The 21927-nt window shown below is 41.0% G+C and overlaps 1 protein-coding gene across 1 annotated transcript in view; it reads left to right on the forward strand.

Moving 5' to 3' along the window:
• Positions 1-21927, forward strand: part of scube2 (signal peptide, CUB domain, EGF-like 2) — a 135379-nt gene extending 113452 nt beyond the window's left edge. The window contains exons 14-18 of the mRNA XM_078221269.1: positions 8221-8388; positions 10264-10425; positions 16662-16814; positions 18766-18845; positions 21775-21927. Coding sequence (XP_078077395.1) covers positions 8221-8388; positions 10264-10425; positions 16662-16814; positions 18766-18845; positions 21775-21927 — 716 coding nt within the window. The remainder of the gene's footprint in view (positions 1-8220; positions 8389-10263; positions 10426-16661; positions 16815-18765; positions 18846-21774) is intronic.

Here is a 21927-nt window from a genome sequence, read left to right on the forward strand (position 1 = left end):
TAGCTGTCGGTGATTCAAATGTCTGTGCTATGGAACCCACAATTTCCTCCCTAGCCTCCCACAACATCCTGGGATACATTTCATCAGGTCCCGGGGATTTATGTACCTTGATGCGCTTTAAGACTACCAGCACGTCCTTCTCTGTAATATGTACATTCCTCAGGACATCACTATTTATTTCCCCAAGTTCCCTAACATCCATGCTTTTCTCAACAGTAAACGCCAATGAGAAATATTAATTTAGGATCTGACCTATCTCTTTCAGATTCGCACATAGACGACCTTGTTGATCCTTAAGAGGCCCTACTCTCTCCCGAGTTACTCTTTTGTCCTTTATGTATTTGTAGAAGCTCTTTGGATTCTCCTTTGTCTTTTCTGCAAAAGCAATCTCATGTTCCCTTTTCGCCCTCCTGATTTCCCTCTTAACTCTACTCTGACAACCTTTGTACTCTTCAAGGGATCCACTTGATCCCAGCTGCCGATGCATGTCATGTGCCTCCTTCTTTTTGACCAGGGCCTCAAAATCCCAAGTGACCCAGGGTTCCCTACTTCTACCAGCCTTGCTTTTCACTGTAAAAGGAATGTGCTTACCCTGAATCCTGGTTAACACACTTTTGAAAGCCTCCCACTTTCCAGACGTCCCTTTGCCTGCCAACAGACTCCCTCAATCAACTTTTGAAAGTTCCTATCTAATACCATCAAAATTGGCCTTGCCCCAATTTAGAATTTTAACTTTTGGGCCAGACCTATCAATCTCCATAGCTATCTTAAAACTAATGGAATTATGGTCAGTGTCCCAAAGTGATCCCTCAGTAACACTTCTGTCACCTGCCCTTCCTTATTTTCCAAGAGGAGGTCAAGTTTTGCCCCCTCTCTAGTCGGGCCATCCACATACTGAATAAGAAATTCCTCCTGAATACACTCAACAAATTTCTCTCCATCCAAGCCCCTAATACTATGGCTGTCCCAGTCAATGTTGGGAAAGTTAAAGTCCCCGAGTATTACCACCATATTTTTCTTGGCATTATCAGTAATCCCCTTCATATTTGTTCCTCAATTTCCTGCTGACTATTTGGGGGCCTAGAGTACAATCCTATCAAAGTGATCGCCCCTTTCTTATTTCTCAGTTCTACCCATATAGACTCAGTGGGCGAACCCTCAGAAATATCCCCTCTCAGTACAGCCGTGATGTTCTCCTTAAACATAAATGCAACTCTCCTCCTCTCTTACCTCCTGTTCTATCTTTCCTATAGCATCTGTACCCTGAAACATTAGGTTGCCAGTTCTAACCATCCCTTAGCCATGTTTCAGTAATAGCTATAATATCCCAGGCCCATGTACCCATCCATGCCCTGAGTTCTTCTGCCTTACCCGTCAGGCCTCTTACATTGAAATAAATGCAATTTAATCTAGAGTTCCCTTGCTCTTTGCCCTGCTTTCTCAGACTATCTGTCCTGTCATGTTTTATACACTCTCCCTGTGTTTTATTTCTCTTAGCTTTACTGGACTCAGTCATTGAGTTCTCCACAATCTCTATACTCTGTACTGTGGCCCTTTTGATTTTTGTCTTTGGTTTCTCTGCCTTCCACTTTTCCCCTTACTGCCTTTTGTTTCTGTCCCCACTTTACTTCCCTCTGACTTCCTGCATCGGTTCCCATCCCCCTGCCACATTAGTTTAAACCCTCCCCAACAACACTAGCAAACACTTCCCTTAGGACATTGGTTTCAGTCCTGCCCAGGGGCAGACCATCCAAATTGTACTGGTCCCATCTCCCCCAGAACCAGTTCCAATGTCCCAGGAATTTGAATCCCTCCCTCTTGCACCATCTCTCAAGCCACATATTCATCTTAGCTATCCTGACATTCCTACTCTGACGAGTACTTGACACTGGTAACAATCCTGAGATTTCTACCTTTGAGGTCCTACTTTTTAGTTTAGCTAACTCCCTGAATTCAGCTTGGTAGGACCTCATCCCGTTTTTTACCTATATTGTTGGTGCCTATATGCAGCACTACAGCCGGCTGTTCACCCTCCCCCTCCAGAATGTCCTGCAGTTACTCCGAGACATTCTTGACCCTTGCACCAGGGAGGCAACGTATCATTCTGGAGTCTCGTTTGCGTCCGCAAAAACGCCTGTCTATTCCCCTTACATAAGAACATAAGAACTTGGAGCAGGAGTAGGCCATCTGGCCCCTCGAGCCTGCCCCGCCATTCAATAAGATCATGGCTGATCTTTTCGTGGACTGAGCTCCATTTACAATTGAGTCACCTTTCACTATAACTTTGCCACTTTTTTTTCTGCCCTCCTGCACAGCAGAGTCAGCCCCGGTGCCATGAATCTGGCTGCTGCCACCTTCCACTGGTGAGCTATCTCCCTCAGCAGTATCCAAATGGTATATCTGTTTGGGAGGGAGATAACCCCTGTACTGCCTTCCTACTCCTCCTCTATCTAGTGGTCACTCATTCCCTATCTCCCTCAGTAATTTTTATCTGCAGTGTGACCAACTCACTGAACGTGCTGTCCACAACTTCCTCAGCATTGTGGATGCTCAAAAATGAATACACCCGCAGCTCCAGAGCCATCAAATGGTCTAACAGGAGCTGCAGTTGGACACACTTCTTGCATGTGAAGGAGCCAGGGACACCGGAAGAATCCCTGAATTCCCACATTGTACAAGAGAAGGTCTGGGATCTCCTGCCATGACTTAACCCTTAAGCTAACTTGCAACATCAACAATGCCAAGACAAAAAAGAGAAAATAGAATGGAAAAACTACTGACCAGTCACCAGCCAATCCCTTATCTGCTGGCTGTGATTTCTTTCTATCTCTCACTTACCCTCGAGTCTCCCTTGCAGGATCGCTGCTCCGCTGTTCCCGAAGATGAGCACCTCTTTCCCCTCAGCACCGAATTCCCACTCAGCTCCAAATTCCCGGTACCCTCAATCTGGCTGAATCTCACTCAGGCTGCAGTTTCCTTCCCACTGGCTTGCGCAAGCTGACTGTGACATTTCAGTAACCTCTTTTGAAACCCTTACATTTTGCTGTTGTTATTTCTGTTATGTATTCTCATTCAGATTGTGAAATTGATGCAGAAGTCTAAATAATTTATTCAGAATCTAGAGATTCTGCTTCAAAGCTTTCAATACTAGATCCCATATATTGAAGTATGTACTGTATCCTTCACTAGAACCATGCCCTCAACATATACATCAAAGTAGCTCATTGCCAGGATTTATCAGGGTCATTAGTATTGTTTTATGAAGGAAAGCTACTTGGACTATTTTAGACTGGGCCAGTATTTTAAACTCCATCCTAACTTATATATGTGGCTTTCTTTCTATTGGGCATCTGCTGTGTTGGTAATCTGACTCCTTTTCCAAGTAGTTACTTCTAAAAAACATTTAGAAGAACATTTGTTCTTGATGCTTTTTGATAATGAGGAATGCAAAAGTTCTGAAGACCTGCTCCTTCCTGCCTTTTGTGCTTTGAATCCATTCCTTGAAATCTGATCTATGGGCTTTAATCTGCTTAGGGCTCAAACACTCTTAAGTGCTGTCCCATTTGCAAGTACTGGAAAAATTGTGATTTAGGAATTCCAAATTTTCCTTTTATCTATACAAATGAGGAAAGGACATCATTGATGGTTGAGTGACTAAGCTTCCTTCTCCTCTGCTTGTGGAGAGTCGGGATTGTCCAGTTCTAATTTTGTCTTTGGCAGTGGATGCTTCCAAGGAATTTTTATGAGAAGGAAGGAAATGTTTAAAGCAGATGGAATTAATAATTGAGTTAGTTTTTCTTTCAAGAGTCACTTTGAGAAATATTGCTACCAATATTTTTCTCTGCTTTTCTTCTATTGCTTCCCATAACCAGTGAAAGCTGGCTCCACACAGCCACACTACTCATTTGCCATATTTAGATGCCATGTGTCACAGCTACAGGTTGTTATTCTCTGTAGAATGCTTTCCAACGTTTGCTTCCTGTCCTAACTTAAAACCCTTATTCATTTCCTTTGAATACATCCCTTGGGTTGGAAAGGTTAAAGTTTAAAGTTTTACTTATTTGTCACAAGTAAGGCTTACATTAACATTGCAATGAAGTTACTGTGAAATTCTCCTAGTCGCCACACTCCGGCGCCTGTTCGGGTCAATGCATGTAACCAGCACGTCTTTCAGAATGTGGGAGGAAACCGGAGCACCCGGAGGAAACCCATGCAGACACAGGGAGAACGTGCAAACTCCACACAGATGGTGACCCAAGCCGGGAATCGAACCCAGATCCCTGGCGCTGTGAGGCAGCAATGCTAACCACTGTGCTCCCCTGTTAATTACATTTTGGGATTCAATTAATTATTTTATTGAATGTACCATCTTCTGCTATTAACTGGACTGTTATGGCTTCTCCCAAAGTTTTGTTTTATTCTTCATAGCTTATTTTGGTTTTCTGATCAAGGGCCGGTCTAAGGGAGGATCCTATTTAATCACTTTCAGTTTCTAAATATGTAAATTAAGCAGACTAGTTGTGTTAAAATATCTGAGGAAGAAGAATCACTATGCAAGCGGGATGAGAGCATGTGCTGAAAGGGAATCAAGTGACTGAGTGTGAAGATAGGAAGGAAGTTGCATGTGTGTTGGTAATAAGTGGTGATATAGCCCAGTCCTGTGTTAGGTGGTGAACATAGTAATGGAAGGAAAGGAATTGTTAAGAATGGTGGTGTGAATGACTGCAGTCATGTATTGTAGAGAGAGAGGAGAATTCAGTACTCAGCATTGTTCCTCTTGTGAAGTCATTGAAGCACTAATTGTGCTGTATCCAGGTCCTGGAGTTGATGACCTCTGTAATCTCTCCACATCTGCTACACAGAGCGTTTGACAACCCTCATCGCACTGTCAGGGAACAGGAGTGCACTCATTATCCTCGCCTCCGCCATAAGGCTTCAAAAACTCTGGGGGCTTGGCTGTGTTCTATTCCTGATTAAAATCTGCCCAGCAACAATGAAACAGGGAAACCATGTAGAAGGGAGTGCGCTTGTTCATTTACTTTAAGAAAGCACTCAGTTGTAGGTAATTGGCTCACAGAATCTGTGTTCCACTGTCCTGTTTGAATTTCCAGCTTCCTATATTGCTTTAATAAGCTCAGTCTGGTGATCATTGATGTTAATATTGCCAGTTCAACTTATGTGGATAAACAGGTGGAGCAAAAGGAGCAACAGAAGACAGCAGTTAAGGCTGCTGGAACGAGGCCACACCCAGCATACCAGGTAGTGCAGGCTTTCTTGGAACTAATCCTTTTGGCTAAGATGCAAATGAACTCAAGTCTTGAAGGAGGAACCTCCCCCTTCTCCAATCAGCTTGGCTCATGTAGATCAGGCCCAGGACAGGGTGGTTTGGTCGCTTGCCCTGTCTTGTCAGCCTGGATCGGAAATGTCTCAACTTGTTGAGACTCTGAATTGGATTTGATTTGATTGAATTGGAAAAGTATTTTTTAAAAATTAAAAAAAAAACAGTGCATCTTCCTTTTGGCTAAGATCAAGTGTAGTATGGTCGGCAGCCCATGGTCGGCCGCACTTGGTTGAGGTCATTGGGTTACACTGAAGCTTCATATGTTTCATATGAAGCAATTTTTAAAAGCGGCATCTCGGCCTTTTGGCTAAGATGCAAATGAGCTCAAGTCTTGGAGGAGGAACCTCCCCCTTCTCCAATCAGCTTGGCTCATGTAGATCAGGCCCAGGACAGGGTGGTTTGGTCGCTCGCCCTGTCTTGTCAGCCTGGATCGGAAATGTCTCAACTTGTTGAGACTCTGAATTGGATTTGATTTGATTGAATTGGAAAAGTATAAAAAAAAACAGTGCATCAGGAGGCTGCCCTTCTCCAAGCAGGCTTTTACAGATTTCTGTCGTTCCCTGCAAATGATCCTGCTGCTTGCTGGACGAGGGGCCCATGCTTTTCCTGTACCTTCTTTCAGTGTGTGAAAGGGGAAATCTCATGCATATCACAGTCTGCAATACACAACTGTATTAAGCTGGTTATCAATGTGCTGTTTGCCAATGCCAAACAGTAAATCACCTTCCCCATTGATCTAACAGTCAACATTTATATCAATGACATATTGGCAACCTAAATTCTGAAGCTGCTAAAAAAACGTATTACAGGTCACGGTGCCAAATGTGATAACGGTGATGAATTTAATTCCTAGATTATCTGCTCACTTGTCTCTTTGCTGTTTGGGAGACCTTGCTATGCACAAGTTGGCTGGCTGAAACATTACCTCAGTCTTGGAGATACTGATTTAGTGACCAAATTTTTTTGGCAGCACTCGAGAATTTCTTTCTGTGTTACACGTTACATAAATTCTGATATGATTTATTTTGAATTTCTCTTCACTAATTTGTATATTATTCCTATCACTGGAAAAGCACATTCAGCTCTTTCTACATAGGAGTGCTAGAAACAGGTTATTTGATTTCTTAATGTTTCTAATGCTCTGATTATGAGTGTTGTGTGAGTATGATTGGGAAAGTGCTGGCTGCAAACACCAGCTTCTCCTTCTGGTGAAATGCTCCACCTAGTGGTGTGGATGAAGACTGCCAAAGTTCATTGCCATAGAGTAATGAGGAATAGCAAGTTGATAAAACCAAATGATATCAGCAGTTAACGCCACTATGAAATGTTTTAGTCAAAGAGGTAAATCAAGTAGTATATCATGGACCCCATGTTAGGTTAATTTATTATTAATTTTCATTGAAGCAAAAACTAGAGACAAAGGGGTCCTGCTTCTCCTGGCCCCACGCAGGTTCATTATTTCTCAGGTATTATTGAGTAACTAATTACTTAGTTATCAGGTATTATTACTCAGGTTTGGAATGTTTATTTTAAAGTGGCATAAACTGCTGATGTTCTTTCTCACTCATATGTAAACTCATTGTTATTTATTTTATGCTGTAGGCTTTGATCAAGCACACATTATTTGGTGAAATCTGGGCACAAAGATACTTTACTTCAGGAAATAATTTCATGCTATTTTCTTCTGGTGTATAATCATGAATGATACCCATCAGATACTTTATTTTTCCAGTACCTTTTATAGAAATTTAAATATGTTTTCATGTCTTTTTTTTACATTACTCGTTCACTTGGCATCATAAAACAGTGCTGTTTCACCACTCATTTTTTCTATCAGGTCCACTGTTTAAAAATCACTCGCAGTAGGAATTCTCCATCTTCATATTATCAATCAAAGAAAATATTCATGAGGTGCACAATCTCATTCATTCCTTTGGTGGCAATTTTTCCTCTCTTTTATAGAAAAAGAACTTGGGCATTATTTACGAAAGTTCAGATTGGTTAACCAATGTTTAATTTCTTTATGTGAAGGCAACCTATATTCTTGCATAAAGGAACAAATTAATGAGAATGTATCCTAAAAGTCAAACTTCTGAGGCAATTTAATTTTTGATTTGATTTATTAATGTCAAAAGTATTGTTTCTTGCGTGCTATACAGACAAAGCATATCGTTCATAGAGAAGGAAAGGAGAGTGCAGAAAGTCGTGTTACACTCATAGCTAGGATGTAGAGAAAGATCAACTTAGTGCAAGGTAGATCCATTCAAAGGTCTGATGGCAGCAGGAAAAAAGCTGTTCTTGAGTCGGTTGGTATGTGTCCTCAGACTTTTGTATCTGTTTCCTGATGGTAGAAGGTGGAAGAGAGTATGTCCGGGGTGCGTGGGGTCCTTAATTATGTTGGCTGCTTTTCTGAGGCAGCAGAATGTCAATTCCGGATGAGAGACTGGTTTGCGTGATGGATTATGCTGCATTCACGACCTTTTGTAGTTTCTTGTGGTGTTGGGCAGAGCAGGAGCCATACCAAGCTGTGATACAACCAGAAAGAATGCTTTCTATGGTGCATCTGTAAAAGTTGGTGAGAATCGTAGCTGACATGCCAAATTTCCTTAGTCTTCTGAGAAAGTAGAGGTGGGCTTTCTTAACTATAGTGTCGGCATGGGGGGACCAGGACAGATTGTTGGTGATCTGGACACCTAAAAACTTGAAGCTCTCAACCATTTCTACTTCATCCCCAATGATGTAGACAGGGACATGTTCTCCACTACGCTTCGTGAAGTCGATGACAACCTCCTTTGTTTTGTGTGAAACAATATTGTGCAACTTAATTTGGTAATTGAAATAGGTTTGAAAATAGTTAATTTTTGTTTTTTTGTTTGCAGGGCAGTGTCTTGGTGGAGAGTTTTCCACTGATGGATTCAGGCCATGCCAACCATGTCCTTTGGGAACATATCAGCCCGAGTTTGGGCGGACTTCATGCTTTTCTTGTGGCGGAGGTTTAACAACAAAACGTGAAGGAGCAGCATCGTTTCAGGATTGTGAAACTAAAGGTAAGATCATGTCTTCTAATCCTGATGAGACTTGCTAAATGTTCCAGTCAGAAGATTGAGGATTGGCAAGCTTTTCCTTTTGGATGTTGGGAAGCAGAATTTTATAACGTTATGCTGCACTTGTACAGAACAGTGTTGCTGTCAGGGGCTTTTAAGCACAATAATGTAATTACAGATGCATTAAGATCTTTGTGCTTGCTGCACCTAATATTTTTATTTTAGGATTATAGTTCAAAAAGAAACCATTGGACAATCATGCCTGTGTGGCTGTTTGAAAGAGCTATCCAATTAATCCTGCTGTTTCCTTGCAGTCCTGCAGTGTTTTCCTCTTCAATTATTTGTGCATTTCCTTTTGAAAGTTACTGTTGCATCTGTTTCTACCATCCTCTCAGGTGGTATACTCCAGGTCATAATAATTCACTACATATTTACAATCCTATTTACAATCTATATTGATGACTTAGGTGAAGAGACAAAGAGTAATGTATCTAGATTTGTTGATGATACCAAATTGGTGGAAAAGTAATCAGTGGGGAGGACTCAGAGAGGCTGCAAAGAGATAGGTTAGGTGAGTAGGCAACAAGATGACAGCTGGAGTATAATGTAGGGAAGTGCAAAGTTATTCACTTTGACCACAAGAGTAAAAAAATTAGAATTTTTTAAAAAGATGAGAAACTTGCAATGCTAAATTGCCCCTTAGTGTCCTGGGATGTGTAGGTTAGAGGGATTAGCGGGTACATATGTGAGGATATGGGGATAGGGCCTGGGTGGGATTGTGGTTGATGCAGACTCGATGGGCCGAATGGCCTCTTTCTGCACTGTAGGGTTTCTATGATTCTATTGGAGTTCAAAGCGACTTGGATGTGCCTATACAAGGGATGCAGAAAGTTAGCATGCAGGTGTAGTATTAGGGTTGAAAGGGTTAATGTGTGGGATGATGGAAACGCACCACCATAATGGTGATGTAAGAAACACATGATCAAGAGTCGAGAAGGAGACTGTTTCTAGCTTAAGCAGGCTAACACCTAGTTATGTTTATCTGTATAATTCTGTTATATCCAATAAACCAGTTGTTATTTAAACATACCAATGTTTCAGCAATCATTCCTTAGCCAGCCCAATCAATGTACAATATGGAGGCAGCTGTGAAAGACCCTGAAATGTCAAAAAGTTAGCCTTAAAGAAGTTTGCAAGTCTGACCTGAAAAAGTGATGTCAAAATTGCAGAACTCAGTAAGATAGTTGAAGAAATCCAAAAGCTGCTCCGTAGATGAAGTGGTGGCAGGGGGAGTTAGAAAATCAACTGTTCAACTCATTAAGGGCTGCACCATAACATGTGGTGGTCCATGAAGTAAATCCCAATCCAGTTTTACAGTTGGAGAACCAAGTAAAGTGTGCGGAACTGGTGAGCAATCCTTGAAATGTAGAAAACTTTAACCGGCATACAAGGTAGGCAGCACTGGGAAAATCACATTCTTCGCAAGCAGAGATTTTGATACATCCCACAGCCCAGGTCCAGAATTGGTGCCATTACATGTGACTGTGAGACAGCAGGATGACATTAAAAAAACGGCTGCAAAAACTCAGTGCTCCAGGGAAAGGAATGAAAAAAGTATAATGATAACTTCAAGCAAAGAGTTTTATAGGCTTTGCAGAGTTTCAGAAATAAATACTTAAAGGAGGAAATCCAAACTCTGTCCCTTTTTGCTTTTTATGGGCGGGGGAGTTCATGGCATGGGTTTCCAACAGATTCTGCCAGATTCCCACTCAAGTTATGACATGAAACCAGTGGAGCATTCAGTTAATTTTAGGGTCATAGAGCTTGCCTTGACAAATGTTTGAGATTTTGTTTGGATCTTCCATTCTATTCCCACAGTTCAGTGTTCGCCTGGTCACTTTTATGATACAAACACACATAGGTGCAGACGATGTCTTGTGGGGATGTTTCAGCCAGAGTTTGGACAGAATCACTGCGTTGCTTGTCCTGGAAATACTACAACAGATTTTGATGGATCAACTAATATTACTCAATGTAAAAGTAGGTATTAATATCTGTATAATATTGAATATAAAAGGAATAGAATTGGGTACTTGGTGAAAAGCTTAAACAATGGAAGTCTAAAGCGCTTGGGGGTTCACGTACACAAAACGTTAAATGTCATGAACAGGTACAGAAAATAATCATAAATGTGAATGGAACATTGGTTGGGTTTTATTATCTAGCAGATCAGAATATGAGGTAGATGCTATTCTACAGCTATACAAAGCCCTGGTTAGACCATACTTGGAGTACTGCAGTTCTGTGCACCACACGTTGCGAAACCTTGGAGGCAGTGCAGCATGGATTTATCAGAATGGTGTCTGGACTGCAAGGCTTAAGTTATGAGGAGAAATTTCCTAAACTAGGTTTATACTCCCTAGAATTTAGAAGATTTTTAGGTGATTTGATTGAAGTTTTCTTGATATTCGATGGAGCTGACAGGATAAATGGGAAAAAGCTACTTCCACTGGTTGAGGAGTCTAGGACTAATGGAGCTGGGCTTTTCAGGAGTGAACACTAATATAAAAGCAAAATACTACAAATGCTGGAAATCTGAAGTAAAAACAGAAAATCCTGGAAATACCCAGCAAGTCAGGCAGCATTTGTGGAGAGAAACAGAGTTAACATTTCAGGTCAGTGATGACCCTTCATAATCCCATTCACCCGTCATTCTTTGTGTTTGACTGGTCTAAATTGGCTCCTAGTTATATTTTGTCTCAATTACAAAATTCTTCTTGTTTTCAAATCCCTGCATGGCTTTACCTTTCCCTATACCTGTAACTTCCTCCACCCTCACAACCATCAAGATATCTGTGTTCCTCTAATTCTATCATCTGCACATCTCTCCATCCTTGGTGACCCTGCCTTCACATGCCCTTTAAGGCCCAAGCTCTGAAATTCCTTTCTTAAACCTTTCTGCTTCTCTTTCTGTCTTTAAGGCACTCCTTAAAATCTTTGACCAAGTGTTTGGCCATTTGCGTATGTGGCATGTTTTGTCTGATACTGTTCCTGTGAAGGGTATTGGGATATTTTACCAAGTTAAAGCTGAGTTGTTATTGTAAATACTTATCATTTACTAATTGCATTATAATTGTAGTTGTTCTATTCATTATTTGGCCACGTTGAACATTTGATATTACACAAAAGAAATACCCTAGGTAATAGTTAAAGATAAATAAACACAGGAGAAAATTTTGAATAAACAGTGGTTTCAGAATGGGTATGCTTTCCAGAGTCCAAATGGAGAAAGGGAGAACTTGTATTTATCGGCTTGGTATATTATCAACAGGGCTCCTGTATGTGAATGCCTATGTTTTAGATCTCTTGCTGATTCTCTCGCTTGAGGTGGCTTTTTGGAATAAATACTAAGCAGTTCCTAATTAAATTCTTCATGGTTATTATGTATCAGACAGACAATGTGGAGGAGAACTTGGAGACTATACTGGATATATTGAGTCTCCAAATTATCCTGGGGACTACCCTGCAAATGTTGAATGCACCTGGAACTTAAGTCCACCTCCAAAACGCCGCATTCTCATTGTTGTCCCAGAAATATTTCTACCAATTGATGATGAGTGTGGTGACTATCTAGTCATGAGAAAAAGCTGTAAGTCAGAACACCTGTAAAATTCATCATTTTATAATGTTTTCAATTAGTTTTTAATAAGTGTGCATTTAACTGCTTACAAGAATCTAAACTCCCAGTTTATTAACTCCTTTTGTTGAAGGTGATAGATTCATGATGGGTAATTATAGTTCTACAGTATGTTACCATCTTCAGTCAGACATTACACTTGGGTTTAATCTGAACTCATGCAGTGTGCTATATATACATATTCACAGATAAATAGCAGATAAACAGGTCAGTCAGAGAAGCAGGAATCCTGACCAGCTTCCTTTCTCCCACTGAGACCAATTAAACATTATCTTCCCTCTCCCAGTTGCTACTAGCTGAGATCAGAAAATTCAGCAAAGATCAGTGATTAAAATTGAAACCTTCCTGCTCTACATAGCTCAGTACTATGTCACATCCAACCCAAAAATTGTGATATTATTTTTGTATTCAAATGCATTCAAAATGATCAGCAGTCATTTGACATCAAATGTTCTGATCTGGAATTAATTTTTCAGGCAGCAGTGTTTTGCCATCATTGACATCAAATACAATCAAATTGCAACAGGCACTCAAAGACATCAAATGCACTTGAAGCTATCAAATACACTTAAAACGCTCATCTGTTCCAAGGCAGAAAATGTACTTAGTAACCGGCATTGAAAAATACAAATACATTAATTACTTAAATAATATCTGAATTTATTACGTTTTTTTCAAATAGTCCAAGAAATCTTTCCACTATCTGTGCTTGACACCACTGTTTGATCTCATTTTATTCATTCATTAACTGCCATCCTAGGAACAAAACATGCTGGGCAAAGGATGATTGGCCTGAGTCTCAGTATCCCTGGTGCCTCTGTCCCTGCCCTCCACCACCCCCTCAGCATTCCCTGGTGGTTCCCTTCCCCTGCCCAATCACCTCCCTGTGGCCCAACCCCCTACAGCCATGATGATGCTCTTTTCTCCATCTTCCAGACTTTGGCCCTTCACTTAACTCACCAAGTCTGGGGTCTATACTCCACACCAACCCCTCGTCCCCATCCCCAGTGGGAGGCATTAGTGTAGTGTTATTGTCACTGGACTATTAATCCATAGACCCATGGTAATGTTCTGGGGATCCAGATTTGAATCCCACCATGAAGGATGATGGATATTGAATGCATTAAAATAATCTGGAATTAAAAGTCTAGTGATGACAAAGTCCAGTAATGACCATGAAGCCATTGTCAATTGTTACAAAAACCCATCTGGTTTACCAATGTCCTTTAGGGAAGGAAATTTGCTGCCTTCACCTTGTCTGGGCTACATGTGACTCCAGACTCAGAGCAATGTGGTTGACTCTTAAATGTTCTCTGAAATGGCCTAGCAAGCCACTCAGTTGCACTAAACCATATCCTGGCCAACAACAGGACAGACCTACCAGAGGTGGCTGGTGGCACAGTGGTTTAGCATTGGGAGGGAGCTGCCCTGGGAGTCCTCAACATCAATTCTGGACTCCATGCAGTCTCATGGCATCAGGTCAAACATAGGCAAGGAAACCTCCTGTTGATTACCACATAAATCCCCCCCACCTCTGCCCCTCAGCTGAAGAATTAGTACTCCTGCATGTTGAACACCACTTGGAGGAAGCACAGAGGGTGGCAAGGTTGGAAAATGTACTCTGGATGGGGGACTTCAGTGTCCGTCACCAAGAGTGGCTCAGTAGTACCACAGACCAAGCTGACCTAGTCCTAAAGGTCATAGCTGCAAGTCTGGGTCTGTGGCAGGAAAGTTGGTGAGGATGAGATAAAGTATATTTTTTGCTCTTGTTGTTTTCCGCACCACCTGCCACAAATGCATCTGTCCATGACAGTATTGCTGGGTCCTTCTGGAGACAAAATCCCATCTTCACATTGAGGATACCCTCTGGTAGTGCCACACAGCATAATACTGTGCTAAATGTGATAGATTTTGAACAGATCTAGCAACTGGGCATTCATGAGACATTGTGGGGCAGCAGCTGAATCTATAACCTCATTGCCACTCTACTATTACCACCAAGCCAGGAATCAACCCTGGTTCAATGAAGAGTGCAGGAGAACATGCCAGGAGCAACAGCAGGCATACCTAAAAATGAGATGTCAACCTGGTGAAGTTACAATGCAGGGGTACTTGCATGCCAGACGCATAAGCAGCGATAGCAGACAGAGCTAAGCAATTCCACAACTGACGGATCAGATCTAGGTTCTGCAGTCCTGCCACATCCAGTCATGAATGAAAGTGGGCAATTAAACAACTCACTTAAGGAGGAGGCTCCACAAATGTCCCCATCCTCAATGATGGAGGAGCCGAGAACTTCAGCGTGAAAGATAAGGCTTAAGCATTCGGCCTCTTCCAAAGTTCTGCAGCATCACAGATATCAGTCTCCAGCCAATCTGATTCATCCACTTGATATCAAGAAATGGCTAAAGGCACTGGATGCTGCAAAGGTTATGAGCCGCGACAATAGTACTGAAGACTTGTGCTCCAGTACTTGTTGCGCCCCTAGCCAAGCTATTCCAGTAGGGTTACAACACTGGCATCTACCTGGCAATGTGGAAAATTGCCCAGGTATGTCTTGAATACAATAAGCAGGACACATCCAACCAGGCTAATTATTGCTCCATCAGTCTACTCTCGATCATCTGCATAGTGGTGAAAGGGGGTCATCAACAGTGCAGTCAAGCAGCACTTACTTAGCAGTGACCTGCTCACTGATGCTCAGTTTGTGTTCTGCCAGGGTCGCTCAACTCCTTACCTTATTACAGCCTTGGTTCAAGCATGGACATAAGAGCTGAATTTCAGAGGTGAGGTGAGAATGACTGCCCTTGACATCAAGGCAGTATTTGACCAAGAGTGGAATCAAGGAGCCCTAGCAAAACTGGAGTCAATGAGAATCAGGGAGAAAATCCTCCACTTGTTGGAGTCATACATGGCAAAGAAAAATGGTTTTAATGGTTGGAGGTCAATCATCTCAATTTCAAGATTTTGCTACAGGAGTGCTTCAGGGTAGTGTCTGGGGCCCAACCATCTTCAGTGGCTTCATCAATGACCTTCCTTCCATCAAATGGTCAGAAGTGGGATGTTCACTGCGCATTGTCCACTCCTCAAATACTGAAGCAGTCCATGTCCAAATGCAGCAAAACCTGGGCATAATCCAGGCTTGGGCTGACAAGTGGCAAATAACATTCATGCCACAAGTGCCAAGCAATGACCATCTTCAACAAGGGAGAATCTAACTATCACCACTTGACATTCAATTGCATTATCGTCACTGAATCTCCCACTATCAACATTCTGGGGGTTACCATTGACCAGAGGCTGAATTGGACTAGCCATATAAATACTGTATCTACAAGAACAAATCAGAAGCTAGAAATCCTGCAGGAAGTAACCCACTTCCTGACTCCTGAAAGCTTGTCCACCATCTACAAACCACAAGTCAGGCGTATGATGGAATACTCTCCACATGCCTGGATGGGTGCAGCTCCAACACCACCAAAGGAGCTTGACACCATCCAGGACAAAGCTGCCCACTTAAATAGTAGCAGCAGTGTGTACAATCTGCAAGATGCACTTCAGGAACTCACCAAGGCTCTTGAGACAGCACTTTCCAAACCCACAACTGCTAGCAAACAGAAGTACAAGGACAATGGGAACATCAGCACCTGGAAGTTCCCCTTCAAGAAAATATACTCCCTGGTCGTTTTTGGTGTCAGAATGCTTAAAGTAAGTGAGTTTGCTAATTGCAAATGCTTGAGTGCTGCATTTGAAGGAATTGATGACGATGATGTCTGTTACATTATTTGCAATATTAAATGATAGCTAAATGATTGCTTTTGAGTGCAATTGGTGTCAAATGAGTGCAAATGACTGCTGTTGAACACAAATAGTGTCAAAGATTTCAGGTAGGAAAGGTACATTTCAGCATTGAGGTCTCTTGGAAAATGCTGGCTAACAAAGTCTTGTGCAATTTGAGCATCTTCAAATTGTTCTATGGATTTCAGTGATCGATTTTCAACTCAACTCAACTAGCCTAATATCCTGTCTCATGCTATTGATGTGCAGCTTGGCAATTGGTGCATTTCATCTCTAAGATGTGATGATGCCCACATAAATGCAGTATTGATTATGATCTCATTATTGAAATAATATTTGATTACTGAGAAGTTACATACTTTGTACTTAGAAATCTGATTAAAAGTAATTTAATGTGAAATGTATAATGGATTAACATAGTTGTTAAAATAAAGGAGAATGTTACGTGAATGTAATAACCAATGCATTGTAAATATAACACAATGAAATTTCAACTGCAGAAGAATTTCCGGGAGAATAAATGTTAGATTTTGCAATCTACATTTGATTGTGAGCTTTAAATTGAACAGAACAATAATATTAGATGTGATGTTTAAAATGTAGCATACCTAGACTTTCTTTAGTGACTGTTGTTTCAATTAATCCACTGACAATATCTCCAGTGATATTATTAGTATAGAGCTGCTTGGTAATAGCATTTAATCTGCGATTTGGATGATTTGATTTGCATTCAGAAATGATCAATATCAATGACTAAGTGTGTTCTTGTGTAATTGAGCAGCATTGTCTAATTCAGTGACAACCTATGAAACCTGTCAGACCTATGAACGGCCTATAGCATTCACCTCAAGATCAAGAAAATTATGGATTCAATTCAAGTCCAATGAAGGGAATAGTGGCAAAGGATTTCAGGTTCCATATGTTACATATGATGGTAAATACGGATACCTCCTTTATAAAACATTTAAATTAGATGACTGTATTGGTTCTATTTCCTGCTTTTGTCCTGAACTGGAAAATTTCATCAACCTTGCTTCCAATTTCCACCCTTCCCACACGTTCACACGGTCCATCTCCAACTCTTCCCTTCCCTTGCTTGACTTCTCTCTCTCTCTCTATTTCTGGGGATAGATTATTAAGGATTATTCACTCTAAGTCTACTGACTCCCACAGCTACCTTGACTACAGTTCCTCATACCCCATTTCATATAAGGACTTTATTCCATTCTCCTAGTTTCTCTCCTTTGCATCTATTCCGTTGATTCACTTCCAATATATTTCTCCATTTTCTCAATCGAGGATTTCCATGGTCGATTGGGTCCTTGACTGCGTCCATTCCATTTCACACACTTCAGCTCTCACCCTCTTCCCGTCCCTTTCAGAAACTTGAAAGTGTTCCCCTTGTCTTTCGCTCCACCAGCTTCCATAATTAATGGATCAGTCTCCACCATTTTAATGGGCTCCAAGCACATAGTCCCCTCCCCTCCCCTTTCAGTATTACACAGGGACCATTCCTCTGCAATACCCTGGTCTATTCTTCAGTCACACCTCTCCTTCCTACAGCACCTTTCCGAGCAAGTGCAAGGGATACAACACCTGCCCTTTTACCTCCTCCATTCTCACCATCCAAAGCCCCAAACGTTCCTTTCCAAGTCAAACAGCATTTTTCATGTACTCCTTTCAAATTAGTATAAAGCATTCACTGCTCACGATGTGGCCTCTTCCACACAGGGCAGACCAAACGTAGATTAGGTGTCCACTTAGTAGGATACCACCTTCAGTCCAAGCATGACCCCCCAAGCTTCCAGTCTCCAACCTGCTCCCATTCTGACCATTCTGTCCTTGTCCTCCTTCCAATGAAGCTGAACGCAAGCTAAAGGAAAAACATCTTTTGATAGGATATTTTAAAGCCTTCTGAACTCAGGATTGAGTTTAACCATTTTGGATTGTAATCTCTTCCCCCATTTTGTTTCCTTTTTCTTTGCTGAAGTGGTGCTCTCGCTTGTTACTCTTTTTCCCCTTTTTTGCTTTCAGATGGCAGCTGTTCATGATTATTCCATTCAGACCTCCCCTAAACATATCATGTTTCCTTTTGCTTGTTCCATTACCATTCTCTTGTACCCTTTTGTCATTTTATCTCGCCTGTCCACCCTTCCCCTTCCACTTGCTTAAAACCTATTACATTTCTAACCGTTCCCAGTTCTGATGAAAGATCATCAACCTGAAATGTTAACTCTGTTTCTCTCTCCACAGATGCTGCCAAACCTGCTGCGTATTTCCTGTATTTTTGGTTTTTATTTTATCTTGTCATTACCTGGCATTCTACATTTCTCCTTGCCAGGAAGGCCACTGAAGTCAAGGGTTAGGACTGATATCTTTCCCCTTCTTCCCTCCCTCACTCATGATTGCTGAAGGCAGTTCTATTTATGTTGGGGATACACTAAGACTTGGAACATCGTATATAGCCTGTATGATGAAGCGTGCTTTATAACATTCTAATACTTCATGAATTACATCAAGTGTAAAAGGAATCTTAATTGAACAGTGAATAATAGAATTTAGAAAAGGTAGTTGAAAATAAATGAGCTGGTTTAGGGACAAATTAAATGCTTTACCAATGCAAGAAAATAGTCACTTGATAATGCAGAAGTACCATTGCTGAATAAATTGTAAATTGCTGAAAGAAGAGATATACAGAAAAGAGAAAAGCTTCGACAACGTGTTTCTTTTCCCAGCAATGTAATGAGCTTTCAGCAAATGAAAGAAGAGAAGAAAAAGAGCATGTGTTTTGTGGTCCAGTCACATCACCACCATTCAGAAGATATTTTGTAATTGTGCTGACAAAGCCATCAAAATAAACTTTCATTTATTTTCTCCTGTTACAGAGGATTATCAAGAGCTGATTGAGGATATAGTTCGAGATGGTCGATTGTACGCATCAGAGAACCATCAAGAAATACTGAAGGTAGATTTACAAAGAACTAATATTGGAACGAGATTTATTTGAGTATAGATACACAAAGGATTCACATTTAACAACTTCCTTTAAGTAGAATCATGATAAGTGATCATTTATATTTTCTGTGATAACTCCTGTTTTCAGCCTCTGAATTCTATCTATTTACTTGGACTAATCAGATTGGCCAGCAGCTTTTTGAAGGTGGGATTTCCTCACCAGATGTGGATAGAAGTTTCATGCTGAATTAATTAACACTGGTCTCAGAATAAATTGACTCAAGCAGCTCAGTGGGCTGGGAGAATCGCCTCCATACGATACATTTGTATGTCCCGATTTCTTAGCCAATATTTATTCCCAATCACCATCACAAGAACAGATTATCTTGTCATATTGCTTTTTCTGGGAGCTCACTGTGTTAAAATTGGCTGCAACATTTCTAATATTACAATAACGACTGTACTTAAAAAGTACTTAATTGGTGATAAAGCACTTTGAGATATCCAGTGATTGTGAAAAGTGCTATATAAATGCAAGTCTTTATTTTTGAATATGTGACAGTGAGTTATGGCATTATCTTTGAATTGTTAAAATGATTCCTTTAACATTAAAACTTCACAACCATCTGCGGGACCTGTTCATTATTGATGAGAAATGTTTAATTCTCATTATAACATATTTCTTGGGAACAGAACGTTCTGTATGCTACAAAGAGTCACATTCTTATGGTGAAAAACAGTCCATAAATTGTGTGCTTTTGTACAGATCCTGATAGAATTTTGATTTTGTTGTTGTGCATTCCTAATTCACTTGTAGGGGAGGGGCTATAGCGCAGTTAGCACTAGCAAGAACCCCTTTTGGGATTCTCCCAGCCCCTGTGCCCCGATGTAATCTGGTTCAGATTCAGTGAGGGTGTGAATCAGATTAGCATATTTAAAAGCTCTTTCAAATATGCAGGGTCGGTTTGGAGCTGAATTCTCCTGGTTCTTGCAATCCGCACTGCGGCAACCTGGCACAAATCACTTCTGGTGTCCACAAATGGAGACCAGTTGTGGTAGCCACACCGAGCTGTTTGGGGAGGGTGGGGGATGCTCAGAGGCCATTGAAGTCCCTGAGTGATCAAGGAAATTAATGGGTAGTGCCCTTGCACTGACCCAGCACTCTGGCAGGTGCCAGGTTGTCAATGGCAAAAAGGGGAACCTGAAGGGGGACCATGGAGACGGGCTCCTGAAGGGAGGTTCTGAAGGGTGGATGGGGGGTCATGAAGTAGGAAGTATAGGGGGTCTCATGAAGGAGGGGCCTTTGGCAACTCTCTAGCAGGATGCACCTTTTAAAACTGGCACTCTGATCTATGAGTAGCCAGCCTTGCTGGTGTCCTCAGATCCCCATTCAAAAATATTCTCAGTGTGAGTGAATTCAGGGAGAATCTTCCCAGGATCCAAAAGATTTCTCAGTGTGGGTGAATTGCGAACTGAATTGCACCAAGCCACCCAGCAGGAACCTCCCTGGTTTTCCCACTGGGGACAAAATGTAGAAATTGTTTGGGAGAATTCCGCCCCTCATTTAGACTACATTTGCCCATCTCACTTTCCACTCTGCATGTAGATTAAAATCTCCCCTGATTATCGCCATGCCTTTCTGACAAGCTCCAATTACTTCTTCCTTAATGCTCCACCCTACCAAATGGTCATTGTTAGGGCACGTGTGCAAAACTCTCTTAAGTGACTTCTTGCCTTTATCATTTCCCAGCTATTTTGAAAGCATTTCTACACCCCGATTTCCTGAACTTAGGACATCCCTCTCTATTGCGCTAATACCATCATTAACTAACACCCCTCCACCTTCCCCTTGCTTCCTGTCCTTCCTAAATATCCTGTACGCTTCAATATTCAGATCTCAATCCATGTCCTCCTGTAGCCAGTTCTTCTGTTTTGTTTCAAATGCTATGTGCATTCAGATACAGAGCTTTTAGTTTTATCACTTTATTCTTTTTATAACCTCGAGTCTCAAATCTCTAGTCTCATGTTGTGACTTTAACAGAATAAAATATCCCAAGGCCTTTCATAGGAGCAAGTGTCAATCAAAACTTGACAGGTGAATTATTAGTCGATCTTCATAAGTGTGTAATATTAATCCAATTGAGAATTAATTATTTAACACAATTGGACCACAGTTACAGTTCTGGTCACTACATTAGAGAAAGGTTGTGATTGCACTAGCGAGAGTACAGAGGAGATTTGCAAGAATGTTGCTGGGAAATGAGAATTTAAGCTATGAAGAAAGATTGGATAGGCTGTGGTTGTTTTCTTTGGAACAATGAAGACTGAGGGAAGATTTAACTGAGGTGTACAAAGTTATCAGGGTCGTAGGTAGAGTGGATAGAATGGCAGAACAGCATGAACTGACCAACTTTAGAAGATTTACAAGTCCTGCCATAACCCCTCACCACACTGAATTAACTGGCTGAGTTGTGCAGTAATAATAGTGCATTAATAATAGTGTAACATGCTATTATTTTTCCAGAAAAATTTGGCCCAAACTTGACATCCTTGATTATGCAAAAAATCAGTTCATTGCAATAATGTGTTCTCAAGTTCCATTTTACACACAATTAAACTGAAACAACTTCCATTGATAATGGCAACCCATTACTGATCCTATCTCAACTCATACATGCATATTCATTTACCAACGGAGGTCACTAGTTATCTCCATCATTAATGGGGACAGTTATTATCTTTTCCCATTCAGAGCCAAGAACACTAAGAACGATTGATCTGGAAGCTTGCTACAAATACATAAACAAATACAAATATTGCATATACAAGTTTTATTAAAATCAGAATTACATATTTGAATGCCATATTGATCCTGTTTAAAAATGTTATCTATCAATGATTACAAAATTTGGATTTTGATTGCCACTTATTTTTTTCAGGACAAGAAACTCATCAAGGCTCTGTTTGACGTGTTAGCTCATCCACAAAATTACTTTAAATACACAGCACAAGAATCCCGGGAAATGTTTCCAAGATCATTTATCAGACTATTGCGCTCAAAAGTTTCCAGATTTCTACGGCCATACAAATAG

Source organism: Mustelus asterias, chromosome 9 (genome assembly GCF_964213995.1).
Source record: "Mustelus asterias chromosome 9, sMusAst1.hap1.1, whole genome shotgun sequence".
Taxonomy (NCBI): domain Eukaryota; kingdom Metazoa; phylum Chordata; class Chondrichthyes; order Carcharhiniformes; family Triakidae; genus Mustelus; species Mustelus asterias.